This window comes from Cololabis saira, chromosome 19, assembly GCF_033807715.1.
Source record: "Cololabis saira isolate AMF1-May2022 chromosome 19, fColSai1.1, whole genome shotgun sequence".
Lineage (NCBI taxonomy): Eukaryota > Metazoa > Chordata > Actinopteri > Beloniformes > Belonidae > Cololabis > Cololabis saira.
Window position 1 is genome coordinate 19,328,278 of NC_084605.1, and position 22,680 is coordinate 19,350,957.

General features: G+C 44.6%; 1 protein-coding gene across 9 annotated transcripts in view; it reads left to right on the forward strand.

Annotated features, from left to right (window-relative positions):
• The first annotated feature begins 599 nt into the window (after nt 1-599).
• The window catches only part of LOC133419418 (protein shisa-6), a 93,374-nt gene continuing 71,293 nt past the window's right edge, over nt 600-22,680 (forward strand). For all 9 annotated transcript variants that reach the window (XM_061708583.1, XM_061708584.1, XM_061708589.1 and 6 more), the window contains exons 1-4: nt 600-727; nt 1,059-1,938; nt 3,859-4,019; nt 17,125-17,226. In XM_061708583.1, the coding sequence (XP_061564567.1) occupies nt 1,418-1,938; nt 3,859-4,019; nt 17,125-17,226 (784 nt within the window). In that variant the 5' untranslated portion in view covers nt 600-727; nt 1,059-1,417. The remainder of the gene's footprint in view (nt 728-1,058; nt 1,939-3,858; nt 4,020-17,124; nt 17,227-22,680) is intronic.

The window sequence follows — 22,680 nt, forward strand, 5'->3', positions numbered from 1 at the left end:
ATTAATGGATGTTGATTTTATTTCATTTTTTTTCATTGGTGACTATAGACATGGGAGAAAAACAAAAGGAAATGTTGTGTGGAGGAGTGTTTCTCACAGCTTTGGCTCATCTTAGTGCTGCATTGTTGAAACAGTCCTCACTGGTAATTGAGCCCTATCGTTCTGCACAATCCCCTCGGTGCCTTGGCTTGTCTATACACCCAACATGAATGACCTTATCAGCAATAATGAGTGCATAAACGAAATGAACCCAGCTTCTTCCAGTGTCATCCTGAAAGCTGATTGTTTACAGGCATATCAAGTGAAAACGATGCGACATAGGAGTTGAAAAGAAGACAACAGGCAAAACGGGCAGAGGCAAGACCACCAGCCACCATATTCTGTAAACAGGGGGTTGTGTAGCCTTTAATTTGGAAGTGTTAACGCCATTAACCAAGCTTGCTTGCTTTTTTGCTTTAATGAAGGAGAAGGGGGAGGAAGAGGAGGAAGAAGAGAAGAAGAAGGGGGAGGGGTGCAATTTGCCGATACTTGGCTGAGTTCTGACGCCAATACTGAAGTGATGTAAGAGAGGAGGGAGGGAGTAAAGCCAGTAGGAGAGAAGAAGTAGAGAGACAGAGACACACGGAGAGGGAGAGCGAGAATGAGAGGGGGGCTCAGAGCTCTGATATTATCCTTAGTTTCGGAGACCCAGACTGAAAGCAAGTCCCCAGCGGGGCTCATAACAGAGGTAGGCTGGCTTTTTTTTATCCTCCCACTATGAATATTACACTGACACATAAATGGCAGCAACTTAATTTAAGCAATGCTTAAAACCTGATCAGATATTGTCTTGTAGTCTGGTTAAGTTCTCAGCATTCATTTGTAAGGCACCGTGCTGTGCTGTGCTGTGCCGTGATGTATAATCCAGTTATATGCGTCGCTCCAACTACAGGAATGAGTAAAATGTCTAAAACCTGCTAAGTTATTTAGACAAATAGAGGAATTCTGATTAATTAATGACGTACCTCTGGCGTGGGGACCATAACTAATGAGCTGTTTTGGATAATGTGTCCCTGCAGACTAACTTTGACTACAGCAGAAGAGAGCGGGCGCTCCGCGATCAGCACCTCGGACAGCGCCGCGGCTCCGCCGGAGGAGAGACGCGGGTCCCGGCCAGCAGCGGAGCTCTGCCCGGTCCAGGGATGCGGTTCCTCGGCATCGCTCCTCAGCGCGCCGCAATGGGCTTTAGCCTATCCATTGCATAATAACAGCAGAGCATGCCCTTGACAAATGTCCACACTGAGTTGTGTCCATTATGACTGCTGAGGGAGTAGGGGAAGACTTTGTGGCCAAACTAGACTGAGCCTTTCTTTGAAAAAAAAAAAAAAAAAATAGTTTAAAGTGTCTCTACCAACACATAAGACTTATTCGCACTACCATGGGGATAAGCCACCTTCTGTTGCTGCTTATATACTTGGACCCGCTGTGTGTGCTGGGCGCCCCCAACAGTGGGAAGAAACCCAAGCAGGCTGCGCGGAAGAATCCCAAAGCCAATGCGGTGACGACGGCCGCCCCGCAGCCCAGCACGCAGCCGTCCTTCACCCACGACACCTGCCTGGGCTACTACGACGTGAGCGGCCAGTACGACACCATGTTCGAGTGCAACAACACGGACCACCGCTTCTGCTGCGGCTCGTGTTACCTGCGCTTCTGCTGCGAGTACAAGAAAGACCGGCTGGAGCAGAAATCCTGCAGGAACTACCAGACGCCCGACTGGGTGCAGACGGCCTCGCCGTCGCCCATCCCGACCGGTGACACGTACGATCCCAGCATGGATCAGACCAACACCGCCGTCTACATCACCTGTGGGATCATAGCCTTCATCATAGTGCTGGGAGTGTCGGTCAAAGTTGCGTATGATAAAGCCACAGAACCGCCTCAGGAAATGAATATACACAGGTGAGTTGGAGGTAGACTATTCTGTAATGTTTCTGCAAAAGATTATTTAGTCACAGGCCAATTTCTTTGATAAATCAAGAATTTCTTCTTATCATTTATATCGTCATGTGTATGGGCAGAGCAAAGCAAAGAGACAGGTGGCAAAGGCCAAAGATACAGGCTTATAGTGTTGCCAGCTGCTGTCTTTTTTTTCAATATACACCCATATGTCTGTATGTTTGAAGTAATGGAGTGAAAATGGAGCTGGCAATTTGTTTGAACTCCGAGAGCAATTTCTGTCTAAAGATTCTATCAAATATGCAGCAGATTTCAAAATCCAAAAGAATCAAAAGCCTGAAATGAGTTGAAAGAGCGCTGTTACATTGATTGCAGCAGACCGGAGAAAGAAGGTGTGTGAATATCCTATGTGGGGGAGTGAGAAAGACCAATGCCTAACATTTATGGCACCATGCAAAAATCGGAAGCAGCCTTAGTCCTGTTATTTCTTCAGAATTTTAATGATATCCGTTCTTATTTTCTAGTCTTTGACTAAACAGAAAATACATGAATCTGTCTGTCTGTAACATAAAAAGAAAAAAGGGAATCCTAATCTGTATGGGACAGTCTAAAGAGAGTTCAACATCTGTGCTTTGCTCTGAAGGTTAACACACTAAGACTTAATATGCTGATTAATAAGTGAACAATAACCAATCAATCTTATAGTATCATTGTATTTTCTGCTGATATCTTAATTTTAACTGAAAAACAGATATTGCTGGTCAGTTACACTTGTAATAAAACAATACCATGGTAGTGGTAAGACTAGGGGGTGAATAGGGGTGAAACTTTTACACAGTGCTGGATATTGGATGTAGCATACGCTTGTTTTGTTACAGATTTAAAAAGATGCACCTCAGAAGTTTGAACCAAACACCAGCCTAGATATTTAGTTTATGAGGCAAATAAGTCCAGGCGCCCAGCTGTCAAACATCATAATTCAGCCCCTAGCCTCCACCCCCACCCTCTGCACGTCCGCACATGGCTGTTTGGTGCGCTCAGGTGGCGATTTTGACAGGAACGCTTACCTTTTTACGTCCACAGCTCGCTCCTGCATCCTCCCAAGGCTTTGCTCTATGAGCCCCGCCCCCCCACAAGTGGATCACATGTCACACACTGTGGCCACATTCATGAACAAATGCTGACACACATTTTTTTTCCTCTCAAGAATGAATATTTTGCTTTTTATCTGATGCATTATTCAACACTCGAGCAATCTTAAGACTGTGAATAATGGATAGTGTTAAGGCCGTATCAAGGGTGTGCGACATGCATGCACTGCTGCACATTTAATAAGGAACAGGAGGAAGATGGCGGGGAGGGCTGACGGTAAAATATTAATTTAAAAGCAAAGGTTACACTCCTGATACATTTGTCATGCAAAAAACTCTGAGCTTCAGCACAGCAAAAGTAATTTGATTTCCCCGTTCAAAAGCGATGCCAGAAAAAGCAAACAAACACTTTTTGAACTTTCTTTCATCATGATTACTTCTCTCCCTCTCTTCCACCCCCCTACCCCCCTCGAGATCTCCAGCCTTCCACATGCACCTGGTGCGGTCTGAAAAACATTCAAATTCAACCCAATTAGGCAAGATGCACACACTTCCAATGTTGTTTCTCTCAAATAAACAGTCATATTCCCAGATGTAAAAAATAAATAAATAAAAAAATAAACGAGAGGAAGCGAAGTGGAGCAGAGAAGTAGAAGTAACCGAGCAGTCCTGACCAGCACAACACTGTCTCAATAATTAGCAACCATTCGGTGAGCAGAAAACATGCCATCAGTTCAGTTTAGGCCCACTGTGAGACAAACTGTGCTGGGAGGGTGAGCATCTTTGTCGGTGTTGTACTAACAGCTTCTCCTGTGTTTTCCTTTCTTGTCAGGGCCCTTGCAGACATTCTGAGGCAGCAGGGGCCCATCCCCATTTCGCAATATGACTGTGAAAATTTCGCAGCTATGAACGGCTCGCCCAAAGACAACACACCAGTCAGAACCTCATCCAAGAACCACTACACCCCTGTTCACGCCTCCAAATCCAACCACGGTAAGAGCTCTCCTCTGTCTCCACTCACCACTCCAAGCTCACAGGCATTCAGCTTTTTATGTTTGATGACTTCACACGGTGCAAGAGTCTTAGGCACCCAAGGCTTGTTTCAGCGAAGTTTAAATGATTATTGATTATGAAAAAAAAATGGAAACGCAATGAGAAGTAAAAAAAAAAAAAAAAAAGAATGAAAAACTGTCTTTTTAAATTTCTTCTTGCAAAAAAATGGTCAACAATCTGACACAGTGAAGGCGCCAACAGCCTGCCAAAGTGTGACCTAGAGCAAGGGATAAGCAATGCTTTAAACAAAGAAAGTCAGAGGAAAATCGGAGATAACACAGCTGACGGCCGTTCGGTGCCAGACAACTTGGCACTGATGCTGGCACAGCGAAAACAACTGAGCACCGACACTAGTAAGACCCCAGCAAGGCAGGAAAGAATAAAACAAAACAAAAATCTCCACAACAATCCACATGTATTTTCCACCTCTTTATTAAGATACAACCAGGAAATTACAATAAATTGGCCGATGGATTCATACCAATTAATAAGCCTTTTTATACTTTCAGTCTGCTCTTACAATTAATTTTTATCTTTAAATGCTTTCTTACAGATAAATACTTGAGTTTTGTTGTCTTGGCTCGACTCTAATTAAGGCATGTATTAAAATATTGGGGGTGATGAACATAACTGAACCCCTCGCATGGACGGAGGTTGAGCTGGGTAGGAGGTGGGATTGTGAGAGTAACAGCGAGCTTGAAGGGCAAGAGACCCGAAAAAGGCATGTGAAAGACAAGTACCTCTCATTCCTTAAATAGACCTAAAAGGGAAGTAATTGGAACGAACCATGCGATCAGGGTGGGAAGGAGCATAAAACTCCTGCTTGAGACATCTCTGTGAACTAGCTCTCAAGGGGTCGCCACATAATCGTCACCGGCCTCAGAAAAGCCCCGAAAAGAACCGACTGTACAGGAAAGAGTCAGTTATTAGTGTGACCTCCATCGGACCCAAGCAAGTTTAACTCCTTTTAAAGAGACTCCCATCCAGATGTCAGCAATGATATTTAGTAGGATTCCATTTTATTTAGGTTTTAGAGAGCCGGGTTCCTGTATTTTCCTTTCATGTCCTACATAGAATGGAAAATATATATCATTGTTGAAGTTGTGATAAAACAGCAAATATAGGGGTAAGACTTTTGCACAGTACTGCATGATTTAAGTCAGGTTTAACCCCTAGCTCACATTCGTCAGAGTTAGTTTATATAATGCATTTCCAGCAAGCGTTCATGATCTCTGCACCCACTGTGCGCACCCTTTCAGCAGCATAATCTCCAACGGTAACATCCTGTAATCATCCTATTTGAGTGGAAAAGAAGTGTGAAGCGAAAAGAGTGACAGAGGGGGGAAAAAAGAAGAGGGCCTGTTATTGGAGATAATTATGGGCTGGCAAGGTGGCGCAGCCCCGCAGACTGACGGGCTGGAAGTGACGACCTCTCACTCAGACAGCGGGTGAATCACACCCAGAATGCACAGCGTGATTTACCCTCGCAATTCTGAGAACAGAGAGCATAAATCCGTAAAAAACAGCCCAAAAAGCGCGCATTGAGAAAACGGGAGTCGAGGACGCCATTCAGCGGCGGCAGGTTCTCAGGCGAGGCAGGTGTTATCAGATGCAGGGAGGGAAAGACACTTGGGGGAGAGGAACACAGATGGAAAATAATTAGATATTACAAAGGAGTTGGTGAGATGAAAAGAAAGGGAAAAATGTGTCAAGCCTCAGTGTGCAGAATGGGCAAAGAAATATACAGAGTCAAAAACCGTAGGTGTTGATTTAGCAGCTGTTAAAGTACAACTGTGATTGTTTTTAGTTGGCCCTCTGCCCACACTCGTCATCCAGATATTAAAGCCTGGATGTACCACATGTGGACCAAGCTGGAAGAAGATTGGAAAAAACAACTATATTCAGCCAGGGTGACCTGTAATTTTAACATGACTAAAAAGGAACAGCACTTACTTTATAACATAAACAACAGAAAAATAGTAGAACATCTGAAAAATGGGTGCACTGAAACTGAAAAACAATTCCAATGTTCCTGAATCATTATATTATACGGATAAATGTTGAGTTTTTGGTTCCTTTTGAACATTTGGGTGTGCTTTTTGTGCCCATGACCATCAGTCGCTCTCCAGACGGTTCCATGGAAATGAAGATGGCATTTTGTCCAAGGTGATACAACATAAAATGCATTAGAGTAAAATGTGTACAAATGTATGAAAGGGGTGGTCAAAAAAACCCTCTGTCAGTTCAGAAAACATGTAATCTGTGATGCTTCGTTCAGGCTGTTAGCCCAACCCCTAATTTATCATAGCCAGATCCAAACTAGATCGATTTTTTGACATTTTTAATCAAAAACTACATTAAAATAAGTTTCCTCCCCCCCATATCTGATTCAAATCACATACAGAGGTGGTTTCAAATGCAATTCATGCCTGACATTCACAGAAGAATGGTCCGGTCACTCAAACAGTCTCTTGTGCCATCTGCAACATGGCACAAACCGGCTCTACGCCACCAGAGTGATGGGAGTGAAGGGTCCAGAATGTCAAAACAACCGTTCACTGTGTTCTGACCTGTGGTTTTTAACACGGTGCACAAAGAACATGACAGATGCAATAAAGCAGAACTCAGTAGCTTCCCCCATCTCTGGCACTTAAAAAATGCTAAGAGGATTTGGCTGCAGAATGTGGAGAAAGTGCTCCACTCTAGACCAGAAGCAGGTGAGTTCCCCCTCCAGTGGTTAGGATAAACTATCAGGCAAAGACAGCACATGTTTCCAGTGTAAAGCGGCACTCAGACCGGAAGCATACAACCCACAGATGTTTGCAGTGTGAAATCCAGACAGTCTGCAGTCAGTCTCTCCTTGAATATTTGCACCGCAGCTCCACGTAACCACACTTGACGGCTGAAAAGCCAGTTCACCACCCTCCATTTTGTTTGTTTACATCTGTTCCATGCCTATAGGCTACCATAGTAACCCCACAGTCTCTTGTTCGCTATCAAGGACACACAGATCGGATCTGATCACTTGCAGAGTGTCAGGAAGACAGGATTGTGGGTGATATGCCTCAATAGCTGGACTTAGGATGGGCCTTGAACATAACTGTCACTGATCATTATGACAGAGCGGCACATGCACATGTCACCTGACACATAGTTCTGTCTGATTTGTGCAACAACATCAATGTCTTTGCCTTGGTTTTTCTAAATAAAAGATTGCGCAATCTCTTTGCTTCATTTGAATTTGCAGCCTCTTGTTTGTCATGCTAACTTGGCCTCGTTCTGCCACTTCCACATCTATCAAATAATAGCAGGGAGCATTTTTCTTGCAGCACAGTGTTTGTTGAGAACGTGGTCTGCGTCCGTTCCCTTGGTGCCCCCCCCCCCCTGTTCAGTCGCCACATCCGTCTATTGCTAATAGTCACTTGCCCCGGCCTTGCAGGGGACACGGCTGGTGTGCAGTTGCACGTGGCTGGCTGCCTTTAGTTCAACCTTGCATGCATATATATAGTCAGTAAAGGTCAAGCGTTGCTTCATCCGTCTATCTGTCACTCTGCTTGGATGCGGGAATTTTGCCCTGCTTGCAGACAATCACTGCGAAGAGAACACGACTCCGGGAAAGCTCAGCTCACTCCTGCCAGGCCCCCCATGCTCCGTCCATCAGTGGCCGCAGTCCCAGCGGGGCTGGCCATGAAAGACAGTGACAGCGCAGGTGAAAGTGTGGTTAATGTGCGCATATAAATCAGGAGCTCTGCTGTTCCCACTTGTGCTCATAAAAAAATGCATATTCATGTGCACTTAAATGGGCATTTGGCACTGCAACGGGAGGCGGGCCTCTTAAGAAGAGGATCCTTGGATGGGGTCATGGATGATGCGCTTGGCACTTTACATCCAGAGGCTTTTTGAGACACTTTTAAACCACTTGGAGAGGCCTCATAAAGCAAGTGGCTAAAGGGCCCAAGAGGATCTTATCAAGTTAGTTCTAGTGTGGGAATAACATCCATTTTTGTTCTTTTATCCTCGGCATGAGAAGCAGCAGTAATCACTTTCTTACCAATATATATGCATTTTTAAATTTTCCTCTCGTCCTCTCGAGTTCTAAAAATACATGCAGACTTATTTTTTCCATATTGCAGGCCGTGCATGGCGATGCGGCGCCCTTGGTGCACAGCAAACTCCCCTGCATTTTTAGAACATTTTACTTTGGAAAACAAATAAATAAAAAAACGGGACCTTTATGAAAAAACAGTACAGACAGCATAATATGATCCCGGCACAAGTGTTGCTATTTTTATTTGAATCCACTCTGCATTGTTGTGGGGCTCAGATTTTCTTTCAGGTCGGAGTGTAAACACAGAGCAGCCCCCCGGCCACAACAAGGAGCAGACCTTGAAAAGGAAGAGTAGACACTTTTACAGTAGTTCGCCTTTGGTTAAAGTAAACAATAACCGCACACTGAGTAATGCAGTTTGGCCCATGGCTCTCTTCAGATGAAGTTGATTTATTTACCACACACTGCGGGCAGAGATTTGCCTTTCGTTTTGGTTTTTTGAAACATGTTGCTTGGTTTCCTCTTTGACATTTTCTTAATGTGCAAAATGATGAAATATAGTTTCCAGGTAGTGCAAAGAGTAGCTTTTTCCCTCTGCCTCGGTATACTCAACAGAAACCGTAGGAAAAGGAGAAAAAAACAATAAAGAATGGCCCCTATACAGCAGCTCTGTAATAGAAAAATAGGTAAATTGGAATCTGAGTTGTGAGGCTGCATTTGCTGCATCACAAACATCGGAGTATACGCAGAATGAGTATGTCAGCGTGGATGTTGGAAAGCTCTCGGCATCTCTCTATATATGCACGAGGCTCCTACGGTATACGGCGCTCCCTGGATTGGAGCAGTCAGTTAATTTTGTTTGAGATGGGCAAACTCTCAAGCTTAAAGGTCAGCTGCCTCGGACAATGAGAGGTCATGATGATAGAATAATATTTCTCGGGATTTAGCTGCTTGACATGACCTTCATGGCCACTCTCTGTATTTGCCTGCCCAAACCCCAGAATCTGCCTACATAACAAACAGTAATTAGTCCAACTAGTCTCTTCTGCCAAAAGGCACTTTTATTATCATATTCCGTGACACATACACGTAAATAACCTCCCTTTTTCCACGACCTCCCTCCAATTATTCCTCACAGCATATTGCAGCTATAACATCATGTCAAAAGTGATCTTTCTGGTTCCCGATTGGCCGCAATCGTCATCTCTCCCGTGTTATAAATAACATTTGTGCGTGCTGTGTGCATCAACACGTTTAATAGCCCCCCCCCCCCCCCACCTCGAGGGTTAAACCTCAGCGTCTGTGAGACCCCACCTAAATGTCCCCTGGCCTCCAGCTCATCACTTGCCCTTATTAGACAGATGCACCTTTCGCCCTCTGAGCGTACGAGTGTGGGTTTTGTAGGAGTGTATTCCGAGTGTGATGGGTGGGAGCCATCGACAGTATACAGTTAATTATGGCCCCGTCCGGATCAGGACTTGCTGCGCTGCACCGTTAGTTTCACAAGAGGGCAGGGGCAAGGTTTAGAGGAGGGGAGCGTGTATTTGCAGGTATGGCATTTAAAAGCTCTACCTTTATTCTCACCGTCTCTCGTGCATGAGAGAGACAGTGAGATGGGAAGGTAAAGAGATGGAGATATGTGAGCTCCAGTTGAACAGCTTTGCCAAGACGAAGCGGAGGGTTGGACGCTCACGCCGGCGTCTTTATTTAACAAAAACACCCCAAAAATGTACTTACAAACATGGTGCCATCACATATAAATTCTTATTTAGCTGCAGTAACTTGAAATGTTTATTTCCTGCACGACTTTATCAGTCTTTTGCATTGTTGTGTTGAAATTCTGGTCCGTTCTTCACGACGCTGTTTCAGTTCATTGAGGTTTTTCCACTGGGGTTTTTGCACAGCTCTCTTAAGCTCCTGCCACACTTTGACTATTTCATTCTTATACTGCGATTGATTTATCTTTTAGCCTTTCTGATATAAATTTGCTTTTGTACTTTGGATCCTTGTCCCGTTGCATGACTTGATCAAGCTTCTGGTGATGGACTGATGACCTCACATGTGCCGCCAGAATACTCTGGTACATAGAGTTCATGGTTAGTTCACTGCAAGGTGCCCATGTGGTGTGCGCCCCCCTCCCCCGCCCGTCATGTTTAACAGAGGGTACGAGGTGCTTCTGCCAAAATGTTGTGTTTAGTTTCCACCAAATGTTGAGCGGAGCATGAAGGAGGATATTGTTCCAGAACTTGTTGTTTGTTCAGGTGCAGTTTTGTTCATCTCAGTCAAGCTTCCATGTTCATTTTGCACCGAAGAGATTTACTCTTGGCAAGTGTAATTGTAAACTGTACTTGCTGAGTCTTCTTCTAATGACGTTGTAAACTTCAATATTTAACGCGCTCAGGGAGTCCTGCAGGGTCTAAGATGTAGGTCTTGGTTTTTTTGAGCATTGCACAGTCTGACGTTGTGGTATTATTGCTGGAACGTCCACTTTTAGCTAAATAAATAACTGTCCTTTCCACTTGTGAATGATCTTTCCAATTTTTATTCATTATTTAACTCCAAATTGTTTTGAAATGGTTTTAAAACCCTTTTGCAGATTTACATGCGACAACATTTGCTTCTTTAAGACTGTTGCCTACGTCTTTCCCTCTTTGTGTTTTGTTGTTGCGCTCTTGAATGTTCCAGACAAGCAAACATCTGCTTTTATAGAGGTCTGCACATCTGCTTACGATCTCTGCATCAAGGGCTGATAATTAACAGGTTAACCCTCTTAACACCTATGGTAGTAAGGGGGGTACTTAGTATTGGTCACATGGTTTTTTCCCCCCTTTTTGGTTGCTGTGTGTCTGAGGGTGTACTAACCTAATGTATAAGACCCACTGCTAAATATATTACATACATAAAAAGAATAGGGTTAAAAGTGGGGGGGGGGGGGGGGTACTTACTTTTCCACCTCTGCCCAACTGTGTAAAAGCTTGACAGACTTTGGATAACGTCTTCAAATTCACTCACACAATACCACATCCAGATTGCTTCACAATGTAATTATCTTATCACTCACATAACTCTGCTCTCACCGGTAATTCAGAGGTGTAGGTGTCCTGTGATGGTTGATTAAAGAAATATTACCTTATGAATCCCCAGTGCCCTCTAGCTCAGACACCTGTTCATTTCCATGCCACATTGCTGAGGTGAAAGTCACGATTTTTCTTTATATCAAGGGCGATAAATTCATAATGCGTAGCCTTCCTTCCCCCTGCAGGCTCTTCACGCCACCTCACCTTAATGAGCTGGAGATAGGAGCAGGAGAGCGAAAGAGGATGCTTGCTCTTGAAGGGTCTTGCAGATGGAAGGGCTGCCGCAGTGGGTTGTGGGGTGGCCTATCAATGACAAAAGGTGACAAAGGGAGACAGCCGTGGCACATGTGTTTGTGTCACACACTAAATTGCTCATATGATTGAATGAGGGAAAGAAAAAAAAACACAGACACTCAATGTGCAGCCTTGAAAGACGTGTGAGGAGAAGTGTGATTGGGTTCAAAGAGCATTGCTATGTTGTTGAAGGAATGTGTGTGGCTCACATTTAAGCCATTACCCTCCATTTGTGCCAGAAGGAAATTATACCATGAGAAAAAAATGTTCACTTGACAGCAGAAGCTGTGAAAATATCGGTTATTCTTAACAACTGTCCTGCTGAACACGAGCTGATGCACATTTGATGTATTTCCACGTCTGCATCCTTGTGGTTTGTTAACATTAGAGCTCCCTTCACCCCTCCCGCAGTTAAATATTTCTGGTTAAAAAATGTTGAGCAAAAATATATTAAATAATAAAACAAAAACAGGTCGATTGGTTGATTAGTAAGTCAATGAAAATGCAATTTCACTTGCTGCAGCTGCAGCGTTTAGTTTGATGCGTTGCTCCGTCTGGTGACATTAATCTTTCTTGAAGGGGAAGTCAACTGATTACACATCCGAGTCTGTTTCCAGGTGATGGTGAAACGTATTTAAAGCATAAAGCCGTTAGTCTCCAGAGGGAATGCTGTACGAGTCTAATAATCTGCCTCAATGTCACACGAGTTGACATCAGCGGGGACTGAAGACTCCCAGTTTTAGTAGAAAATACTGCATGTGTGGACGTATGAGCCGCTTCAGACGTCTGTAGCCCCCCCAGGCTGTATTAGTCAGGCATAGATTAGTCTTCAGAACCAACGAGCTGCACTTTCCAGCAAACGTGAAGGGACCTTGCGCTACTTGTCCTACTGAAGCTGTTAGTTTCAGGTTGCAGGTTTGTTTTCTGCGCACTAGCTTAGATCCAAGCGAATGCATGAGCAGGTTTGGATGCGAGCCAAAGCTAACTTGCATCCAGGCTAGCTGACACATCTGCACTTTTCTTTGGTCGACATTTGACTTCGACTGGCGGTGATGACTCAAGCCACAGATCCAGCAGACATTTACCAAATCTACATTTTCTTTGAGCCATAGGGTATCTGACCCTAACATCATTTGTTTTCCCAACATATGACTCTCTGGGCCATGTCTGGCCCACATTTAAGCTATTACCATCCATCCATCCATCATCCGCCGCTTATCCGTTCCCGGGTCGCAGGGGCAGCAGTCTCAACAGAGATGCCCAGACTTCCTTCACCCCAGACACTTCCTCCAGCTCTTCCGAGGGGAGGGGAGGCATAGTCTCTCCAGCGTGTCCTGGGTCTTCCCCGGGGTCTCCTCCCGGAGGGACATGCCTGGAATACCTCCCTAGGGAGGAGGGACATGCCTGGAACACCTCCCTAGGGAGGCGTCCAGGGGGCATCCGGTACAGATGCCCAAGCCACCTCAGCTGACTCCTCTCAATGTGAAGGAGTAGCGGCTCGACTCCGAGCTCCTCCCGGGTGACCGAACTCCTCACCCTATCTCTAAGGGAGCGTCCAGCCACCCTGCAGAGGTAACTCATCTCGGCCACTTGTATCCGTGATCTCGTCCTTTCGGTCACTACCCAAAGTTCATGACCATAGGTGAGGGTGGGAGCGTAGATTGACTGGTAAATCGAGAGCTTCGCCTTTCGACTCAGCTCCTTCTTCACCACGACGGTCCGGTACATCGATCACATAATTGCGGACGCTGCACCGATCCGTCTGTCAATCTCCTGCTCCATCGTTCCCTCACTCGTGAACAAGACCCCGAGATACTTGAACTCCTCCACCTGAGGCAGGACTTCCCGGTGGGGAACCATGGCCGCGGTTTTGGAGGTGCTGATTCTCATCCCTGCCGCGTCGCACTCGGCCGCAAACCGCCCCAGCACATGCTGAAGGTCCCGGTTCGATGAAGCCAACAGGACAACGTCATCCGCAAAAAGCAGAGACGAAATCCTGCGCCTGGAAATCCATAAAAATTATGAACAGGACCGGTGACAAAGGGCAGCCCTGCCGGAGTCCAACATGCACCGGGAACAAGTCTGATCTACTGCAATGTGAACCAGACTCCTGCTCCGATCATAGAGAGACCGGACAGCCCTTAATAGAGGGACCCGGACTCCATACTCACCGAGCGCCCCCCACAGAATGGCACGAGGGACACGGTCAAATGCCTTCTCCAGATCCACAAAACACAGGTAGACTGGTTGAGTAAATTCCCATGAACCCTCGAGCACCCTGCGGAGGGTGTAGAGCTGGTCCAGTGTTCCGCGACCGGGACGAAAACCGCATTGTTCCTCCTGAATCCGTGGTTCAACTATCGGCCGTATTCTCCTCTCCAGTACCTTGGCGTAGACTTTCCCGGGGAGGCTGAGAAGTGTGATCCCCCTATAGTTGGAGCACACTCTCCCGTCCCCCTTTTTAAAAAGAGGGATCACCACCCCGGTTTGCCACTCCAACGGTACTGTCCCCTTCCTCCATGCAATGTCGCAGAGGCGTGTCAACCAAGACAGCCCTACGACATCCAGAGACTTGAGGTACTCAGGGCGAATCTCATCCACCCCCGGTGCCCTGCCACTGAGGAGCTTACGAACTACCTCAGTGACCTCGGCTTGGGTGATGGATGAGCACGTCTCCGAGTCCCCACTCTCTGCTTCCTCAATGGAAGGCATGTCAGTCGGGTTGAGGAGATCCTCGAAGGATTCCTTCCACGGTCCGACGATGTCCCCAGTCAAGGTCAACAGCTCCCCACCCACACCATTAACGGTGCCGGCAGAGTACTGCTTCCCCCTTCTGAGGCGCCGAACGGTCCGCCAGAATTTCCTCGAGGCCGACCGAAAGTTTTCCTCCATGGCCTCACCGAACTCCTCCCAGACCCGAGTTTTTGCCTCCAGGACCGCCCGAGCCACGGCTCACTTGGCCTGCCGGTACCCATCTACTGCGTCAGGAGTCCCACAGGCTAACATAGCCCGGTAGGACTCCTTCTTCAGTCTGACGGCATCTTGTACTTCCGGTGTCCACCACCGGGTTCTAGGATTGCCGCCACGACAGGCACCGGAGACCTTGCGACCACAACTTCGAGCCGCCGCGTCTACAATGGAGGCAGAGAACATGTTCCACCTTGACTCGATGTCCCCCGCCTCCCCCGGGATCTGAGAGAAGTTCTCTCGGAGGTGGGAGTTGAAGACATCCCTGACAGAGGGCTCAGCCAGACGTTCCCAACAGACCCTCACAATCCGGTGGGGTCTGCCCGGTCTGTCCAACCTCCTCCTCCGCCAGCGCATCCAACTCACCACCAGGTGGTGATCAGTTGACAGCTCAGCTCCTCTCTTCACCCGAGTGTCCAAGAGATGCGGCCGAAGGTCAGATGAAACAACAACAAAGTCGATCATTGACCTCCGGCCTAGCTATTACATAATATTTAAATGATGTGTATAGTGGGCTGGCATTTTTACTGATAAGCTCAAGTTTCCTACTTTTATTTAGAGTTAAATCTGCAAATCAAGGCTAAACTATCTGTCAGTGGATGTCAGTAAATCCAATAAAAATGTAACTTACCAAACGCATGAAAAAAATATGGTGATTATGATGACTATATTATTGAAGAGTAGACATACTGACTGACAAACACCTTAAAAATAAGATTTTGACACTGTAATATGTGGTTAAAACATTTAATATCTCTTAATGTTGTGCAAAACCACAAATAATCAGTCCTCCCTTTTCTTGGTAGAAAGTTTCTGTCCCAACGTTCCTGCAAAATAGTAAAAAAATACCTAACCAGAACATCATGTAAACAATCTCAAAAATCTTTTATCAAATCTAATTGCAAGGTTTCTGGTACCTGCATCAAGCAAAAAACAACTGGTTTTCTTGGTCCAGATGGGATGTCATCCAGAAACATTCACAACTGCCATGGCAAAGGATTTCTATTTCCACACTGACAAACGGTGCTTTTGTACCAAACAGTTCGAGGGGCTGTCTGAAGGGTTTCGTATGTGGAGCGCTGCCCCTCCAAACGATACAGATATTCACCTTTATCCAGGGAGAGTACCATTAGAACTAGTCCTGCAATCCAAGGCACCATCCAATGTTGAGAAGAACAGTGAAAAAACTCCTCACACCTAAAAACACTTATTTTTACCAACTGACTGTTTGAATAGTTCTTGGCATGTTATTCAAAGGCATGCGCCCCCATATTTATGCAACGTTAACTGATCATTGTGAGTTCAATTTTTTGCTAAGAGACCAGTTTTGATCAACAGGGAAACCAAGAATAACTGAAGTGGACTAACAAATACATTTGAAGACGTCACCTTGGACTTTAACAGACTTAATAAGCCTTTTTTACTTCAACTGGTTTATCACATCTAACAAACCAGCTAAAACTGATATAGATGAAAATATAATGAAAAACAGTCGCAACTCTGTAGATGGGAGTCTTTAGCTTCCATTGTGACGATTTAACGTGATGTTCAGGTACATTCTGATGTGAATGAGGTGTGAATGGTTGTCTGAACTGCCAGTCCAGCACGTCAGAGAACATTTAAATGATGCTGACTCTAGTATTTTCTCATTATTATTTTTCTAGTCTCCTTTCATGAGTTATACTGTACTTGCTCACACCAATTTAACACATCCAGTTCTTAGGCATTAAGAACTGTATACGGTAGCTTAGGGGCACAGCTGTTGTGTGAAATGCACAAAAGCATTTCCTTATAAAGTTTAATTCCTTTTATTTTATATTTTCAAATACAGTATGAGGTTTGTTGATAGCTCTCCTACATGTGTCTGTTTACTCAGTTGTAAGCAGAGTGTGTGATTTGGTGTTTGCGGTTAGGATGTTTTGGAAGCCGCAAACAAAATCTTGATTTGGGCTACCAAAATCCTGGGACCGGCCCTGCTATCTAGGGTTAAAGGGATGCCAGCGCTCTGGGTAAAAGAGAAGGTACACCATCGACAGGTTACCACTCTTTGGACAATTAAGAATCCCGCTCTTTCATTGAACCTGATCTATATGGTTTTGGACTGTAGGAGGAAGCTGGAGCGACATCTTTTAAGTAAATATTAAACGAGGATGAAGATCACTTCCAATATAAAGTCAAATCAAATCATAATGTCACCTGCTTTATTGAAAAATGCTCATTCTTTCAAAACTCATATTACCAGTGTGTAACAGGTGACTTTAAAGTGAAAACTTCTTGCCAATAACTCTGGGTTTAAGTGGCATCTGTGTATCTCATCGAATTATATTTTTAGACTTTACGAAGCCAAGAAGGAGCTCAAATTGTTTTTGGAGCCTGAAACTGCCCAAGCTTCTGTATTTGTTCATTTTAGTAACTTTATGAGAACCAGTGAGGAAATTAGATCTGAAACAGAAGGAAATGTGTTTTTGTAAATAATCTTCTTGAGAAGTATCCAAACATCCAGAAAGCTCTTGTTTTGTCTGCAGAGTGATCAATAGGCTTTATTGGACAGAATACTAATAGAGTTTGTCTGCCCGGCTGATTGTGTGTGTACCGACTGAATGGTTGTCCATGCTGCTGCCCGCTGGTCCTGCATGCCTGTATCTGTGTGCGTGACCAGGTCTCCACTACGGGAAAGAGAGCATCCGGAGCAGCGGCGGCGGCGACCTTCACAACTTCATCTCCTCCGGCTTCGTGACGCTGGGCCGAGGCCATCAGAAAGGTAAACCACAGACTCTCTCCTTCTCTATTCTCCGATAGGAAACCTCTCCTTATCTCCCGAGACTAATGTATACCCGCCGAATGTTAATTCCCATTTGATGCCGCACTCGCAACACCGCCGGTGAACAACAACACACTTGACGGAGGTGAAATGTTTTCCAGATTCACTTTCCCTCCCCGAGCAGTGTGAACTCCTGCCTCTGCATTTTGTAATTAAGTAGAGGCAGACACACACTTCCACTGATGGCCGACGCAGGGGTAAGGAAGGTGATCTCAAATGTACACATTCACAACACACATGCTATTAAGTAGATGTGGGGTGAGGGGGGCAAAGTTTTCCCATGAGAAATGCACTAATTAGTATGCAGTGGAGGTTATTCTGGTTCATTTTAGCTCCAGCAAATCAGACTGTGTGTGTCTGTGTGTGTGTGTGTTACCTCCCAGGGATTGTGAGGTGACCTCTTTTACCTGATACCGCCTTCCAATATTTAATTGAACGCTTGTACTGTCTCACTGTAAATGACTGCTTTAGTAAAAATCTACATGATTTAAATATAATTTGGCTCCTCTGAGGTATACTTTAATTCATTTTCTGTCTTTCTCTTTGCCATCAAAACCTGCTGATGTCCTGTTCATCATACTAATCATAGCAGCTGCTGAGCTGCCGTGGCTTTAATAGGCACCAGCTTGGATTGATTCGCTGCTTGGTAGGACTGAGTGGATTTCCCACCAGCAGAAATGGATCATCTTTTACCAGACACCATGCCTTTGTTTGCGAGCGCGCAAAACTGCAGGGGCCGGGACTTTTCTGGCAGCTCTTACTTCTAATGAGGATGCATTATATTTATGTTGACATGAAATTAGTTGTTTTCCTCTTCGCTTTTTGCTTTGTTTGCTTTCATCCCCAGAGGTGGTCTGTTTCACAGTGGTTTCATGCTAGAACAAAAAATAAATAAATAAATAAATAAAACACTTATATCCTCTAAAGTTCCCTCCTACTTCTCTACCAGAGATGATTAATGAGAAAAAGGAAGTGTTAGGTTTTATGAATTTTGCAATTTCCCAATCTTAATTCCCTTGAATAGATTTTCCCCTTCCGTGCAAACATCCCAACAGCGGCACTCCCACATGCCTGCTTATACACTTACAGCAGCGGTGGGGGGTGCAGTTCAGGGCTGGGCATCTATGCGGGTAAATTAGTATTTTTTTTCTCAGAGCAAGCTGCCTTTGAGTCGTCTCCAGCAAAAACAAATGAAATATGACAGACCCCCTTACTGCAACGCCAAACTAAACAAACAAACCAAAAAAAAAAGGAATAAAAGAGGAGCTATGTAAAACTGCTGCCCGGTGCCCAGAGGCTGCTTTAACTCTGGATTGAAAACTAAAAATCAATAGAGTACTGGTCTGAAATTCGGTTTGAATATTGTTGCTGCTCGGTATTATCTCGAACAGTTCAGTATTGCAAAATCACTTCAGGGCAGTGGAGGAAAGCGAACAGTTTAATCAAGCCGCCTCCGCTCTCTCAGTCTCCTAAAAGCTATCTTCAAATATACAAAAGCTGCTGGCTTCAGCTATGTACACAATGTATAATTTCCCATCCTTGACTGTTTGAAGTAAATAAAACTCTGCTATCTACAGCTCAGTCAGGATTTCTAACAGCACACCCTCATGAGAATGGCGTAATGATTTACAGATTGTCAGAAAACCGCTCGGTCCATGAGTTGATCTGGCTGCGGATCTATCCGAACGTCCAGAAGGGTGAGCCTGTGGGCTGACGTGAATCACGGGGAGGAGACGGGTCACATTAAGGTTAACAACGAGCAAACAGTCCGGTGGAACTGAAATCAGATCGAGCTTCGTTATTTTTTTTTTTTGTAGAGGTTTGCACAGCTTGGTTTGCTCTGGCTGGGAGCAGCAACACGGGGCGAGCGAATACAAATACATGTTCACAGGCATTTCGGAAGAAAATTCTGCTTCCGCCTGAATCTGGAAACAGATGTTGTCTTCCTCGCTGCATCGCGGTTGTTTTTTCGTCAGTAGGAAATTTTATTTTGTCACGTTTGTTTCTGCAGTCATGATGTGCTCCTCTGGCCTGGCGTCTGTTGCAAGACTTAATTAAAAACAGGCAGAAATGGTGTTTGGTCGTTAATTATGGCACGTAACGTGTGTGCAGTCCTCCCTTGGGGGGGACAGGTGAGGTCAGGGGGTGTAGCTGTGTGTCAGAACAGCTGGATGGTTCCCATCTCCGTGGCAGGATACATAACAACCGTATGCTAAATGAGAGCAGCCACGAGTGCTGGGAGGCAACTGAATATCAAAACTTACAGAACTGCTTTGCTTGAATTTACCTTTTCGTTATACAATCTTCCCCCCCGCTCGCACTGTTTAATTAGTCCCATTAGTAATTAGTGGTGTCCTAAATTCTCTTAAATAGCTTTCAGCTTCCCTCTAAGACAGGTGAGGGACTTGTGTTGGTGCAGCGTGCTCCCGTCAGCAGCTACAATATGTCTAAGAAGTTCAGTTAAGGCACAAAGGTCTGATTAAAATAAATAAGTGTGCTGCGTATTCAGTCTCGTCTGCTCAGTCAGACCAGGACTCTTCGTAACCTCTCAGGTGTCGAAACGGAATCATAAGCTAGTTTGTCAGCGGTGCAGCCACTAAACTGCAAGATAGAAGATTTAAACGAATACAGCTGAAATTATAATCATGTTCTGAGAAAATTGTAGTTAAGTGTAGTTAGCAGTACAAACTGTGATGTAACTAGTTGTGTTTTGTGAAAGCTTACAGTGTTAGCACCTTGCTCCGTGGCATCCCCTTCATTACACTCTCCGTCCATTTCCTGCTCTCTTATTTGCTAACACTCATTTGTCATTTGGTTGGTTCTTTTTGTAAATATTTTCACGTTTAAATCTTACATAGACTGCCTTTAAAAAAGGGCATTTCCACACATGTAAATTGAAATTGTGCATACAAACAAGTGGGTGTAAATACACGTGTCAGCATGTTGATGACTTTGTAACAGAGTTGCATTTCCCTCAAAACATTCACTATGTTGCAAATAAGTTGTATATTCAATAAGTCAATAAATGGATGCAGCTACGGGAAATGGTGTCAGTTTCTAATTGTTGCAAAGTTCTTTTTTCTTTTGTAATGAAAAATAAACTGCTAAACTCAGAGCTTGTTTTCTGTGGGGCTGTCAGTAGATTATTTATAATTATCATAGCTGAAGAACAGCAAGCTTGATTTGTATCACTGCAGTTCATTAGAAGCATCACATTATCAGGGTAAGACAAAAAAACAAGCTCTGACATTAAATATTGTCCTAACAGTTTTTACCAGCATGGCTTTAATGGTCTCCGATGCTCACAGCTCCCTGTCTGAGTAGTTACAACATTTTCCCACAATTCCCAGGGAAAACGATGAGCCACACTCAGCTGTGAAACATTAATGATGTGTTTGACATTCTCAACTTCTGTTATCAATCTGGTTCCTTCATGGAGGTTCCTCTGTGATGCTCGTTATTGCTTCTACTGTTAAAGAAATGCCTCGATGACAGTCTATTGACATTTCAGAGGATGTAATCCATGACGCTGTGTGGCGTTACGCTAAGCTGTGCTTCTATTAATCTTTCATCAAGGAGAACAGCCCAAGAAACAGAAAAACTCCCTGCATAATGAAGTGCTGTCGGAGAATTCATAACGGCAGGATTTATTGCAGAACTGCAGTATTAAAGTGTGCTCGTTTTATATCTGTGTTCTTTGGAGACAGAAAACTCAGAGTACACCAAAGATAAAATGGAAGATTTAATCAGGAGACAGAGATACCTGCAGATGTTGTTTGTTCAGCCAACGAGGACTGTTAGTTTGATGAAAAAAAATCTGCACAGTCATGTGAAAAAGAAAATACACTCACTTTTAGTTATAAGGTTTTATACATCGGGACACACTGGAAAATTATTCTTAAAATGTCGAGGCTACAATGCTCATACAGCGGAGATCATGACCGAGTCAGTGACTGCAGGAAGCAGGACCTGTGTGTGCACAAGCTTTCCAGAGAATATTATGAGGGGTTTGCACTGATACGCCTTGATTGGTTTCCACCAAACACGGTGCTTTCTGTGACGTTCAAACATCTCCACCCTCGGTCTGGGTTATCCAGATTTTTCTAAATGTTTGGTGCAATCCTCAGTCTTTTCCTGATAGTACTGCCTTTAACGTGGACATTTAGCAGACTAACAGAGGGCTGTGGGATCTCAAGTGTAACCCTTGTGTGTGTGTTTTTTCACACATTTGAGGACGAACTTGCTTGGATATCGACTCCAACTGTCTTGAACCATTGACTCCACATGGTTTGGAGTGGTCTTATAACAGTTGCTTCTCTAAGATCAATTCTGATGTCTTTCCTCTTTGGCACTCTCAACACCTGAAAGCTCCAGATCAACAAACCGCCATCCTCTTATAGAGGTTCTCACATTGAATGTTTGGCAGAAACCCTTTTTTTACAGACAGAATCCACCTACTTTTGTTAGACCAAAAGTGTCTAAATGCTCATTAAAGGGCTGAAAAAGCATGACTTTTCCCAGGGTGACAATCTCTTCGTCGTGCTAAACTTTATTCAGTGTGCACAGCTGCTTACCTTTCTTCTGTCCCTTCGGCCATCTGTCCAGATAGATGCACCACGTCGACATTCCTTTGCTCCTGTAGATTCTCTTGTCCTCTTGTCCAAAATTAGGAGGCAGCGAGGTGGAAGCTTCTGTCAAACTGAGCCAAACTAATGAGGATGCTCACTGATTTGTTGTGCGTGTGTGTGTGTGTGCCGCTGTCCGATGAGGCTATGCTGTAACACCGCCTTGGATGTAAAGACTGCCAAACTCGTTTTTGAAGCGTCAGAGATGCCAGAAGTTGAATGAAAGTTCTTTGGAAACATAATCTCAGAAGATAGATAAGAGGGAGCAACTTTGCTTCCCCGTGTTTGCTGGCGGTGGTGATGCAACGCCACAATACATCATCGCTTCTGGCCAATACGCTCTGACTGAAGCGCAGTCTCTGGCTTATATTAATTGTTCTCTTCACAGAAGAACTGCAGCGTACTTTCATATTCATTCACTGTCACCGACTACAGTCTGCACGGTGAATCACTGTCGCATCATTTTCTCTGTTTAAAGAGAAAACAGCCCTTTCGATTCAGGATCCAGGCCTTTGATGTAGTTAGATTGCAACTACAACACCTTGATTGATTGTTTTTTTTCTGCCTCTGGCAGGAGATTGACAGCCAGCATGCAAATCTGATTGTTTATTAAAAAGGCACCATAGCAGCTGTTATTGGCTGAATGCGTCTATTTTAATTATTTTCCCCGTGTCACTCTTGTTGATACGAAACGCAGCCAAGCCACAGCATCCGGGGAAGTGATTATTTCAGACAAAGCCTCCATCCTTGACTTAGCTTATGCCATAAT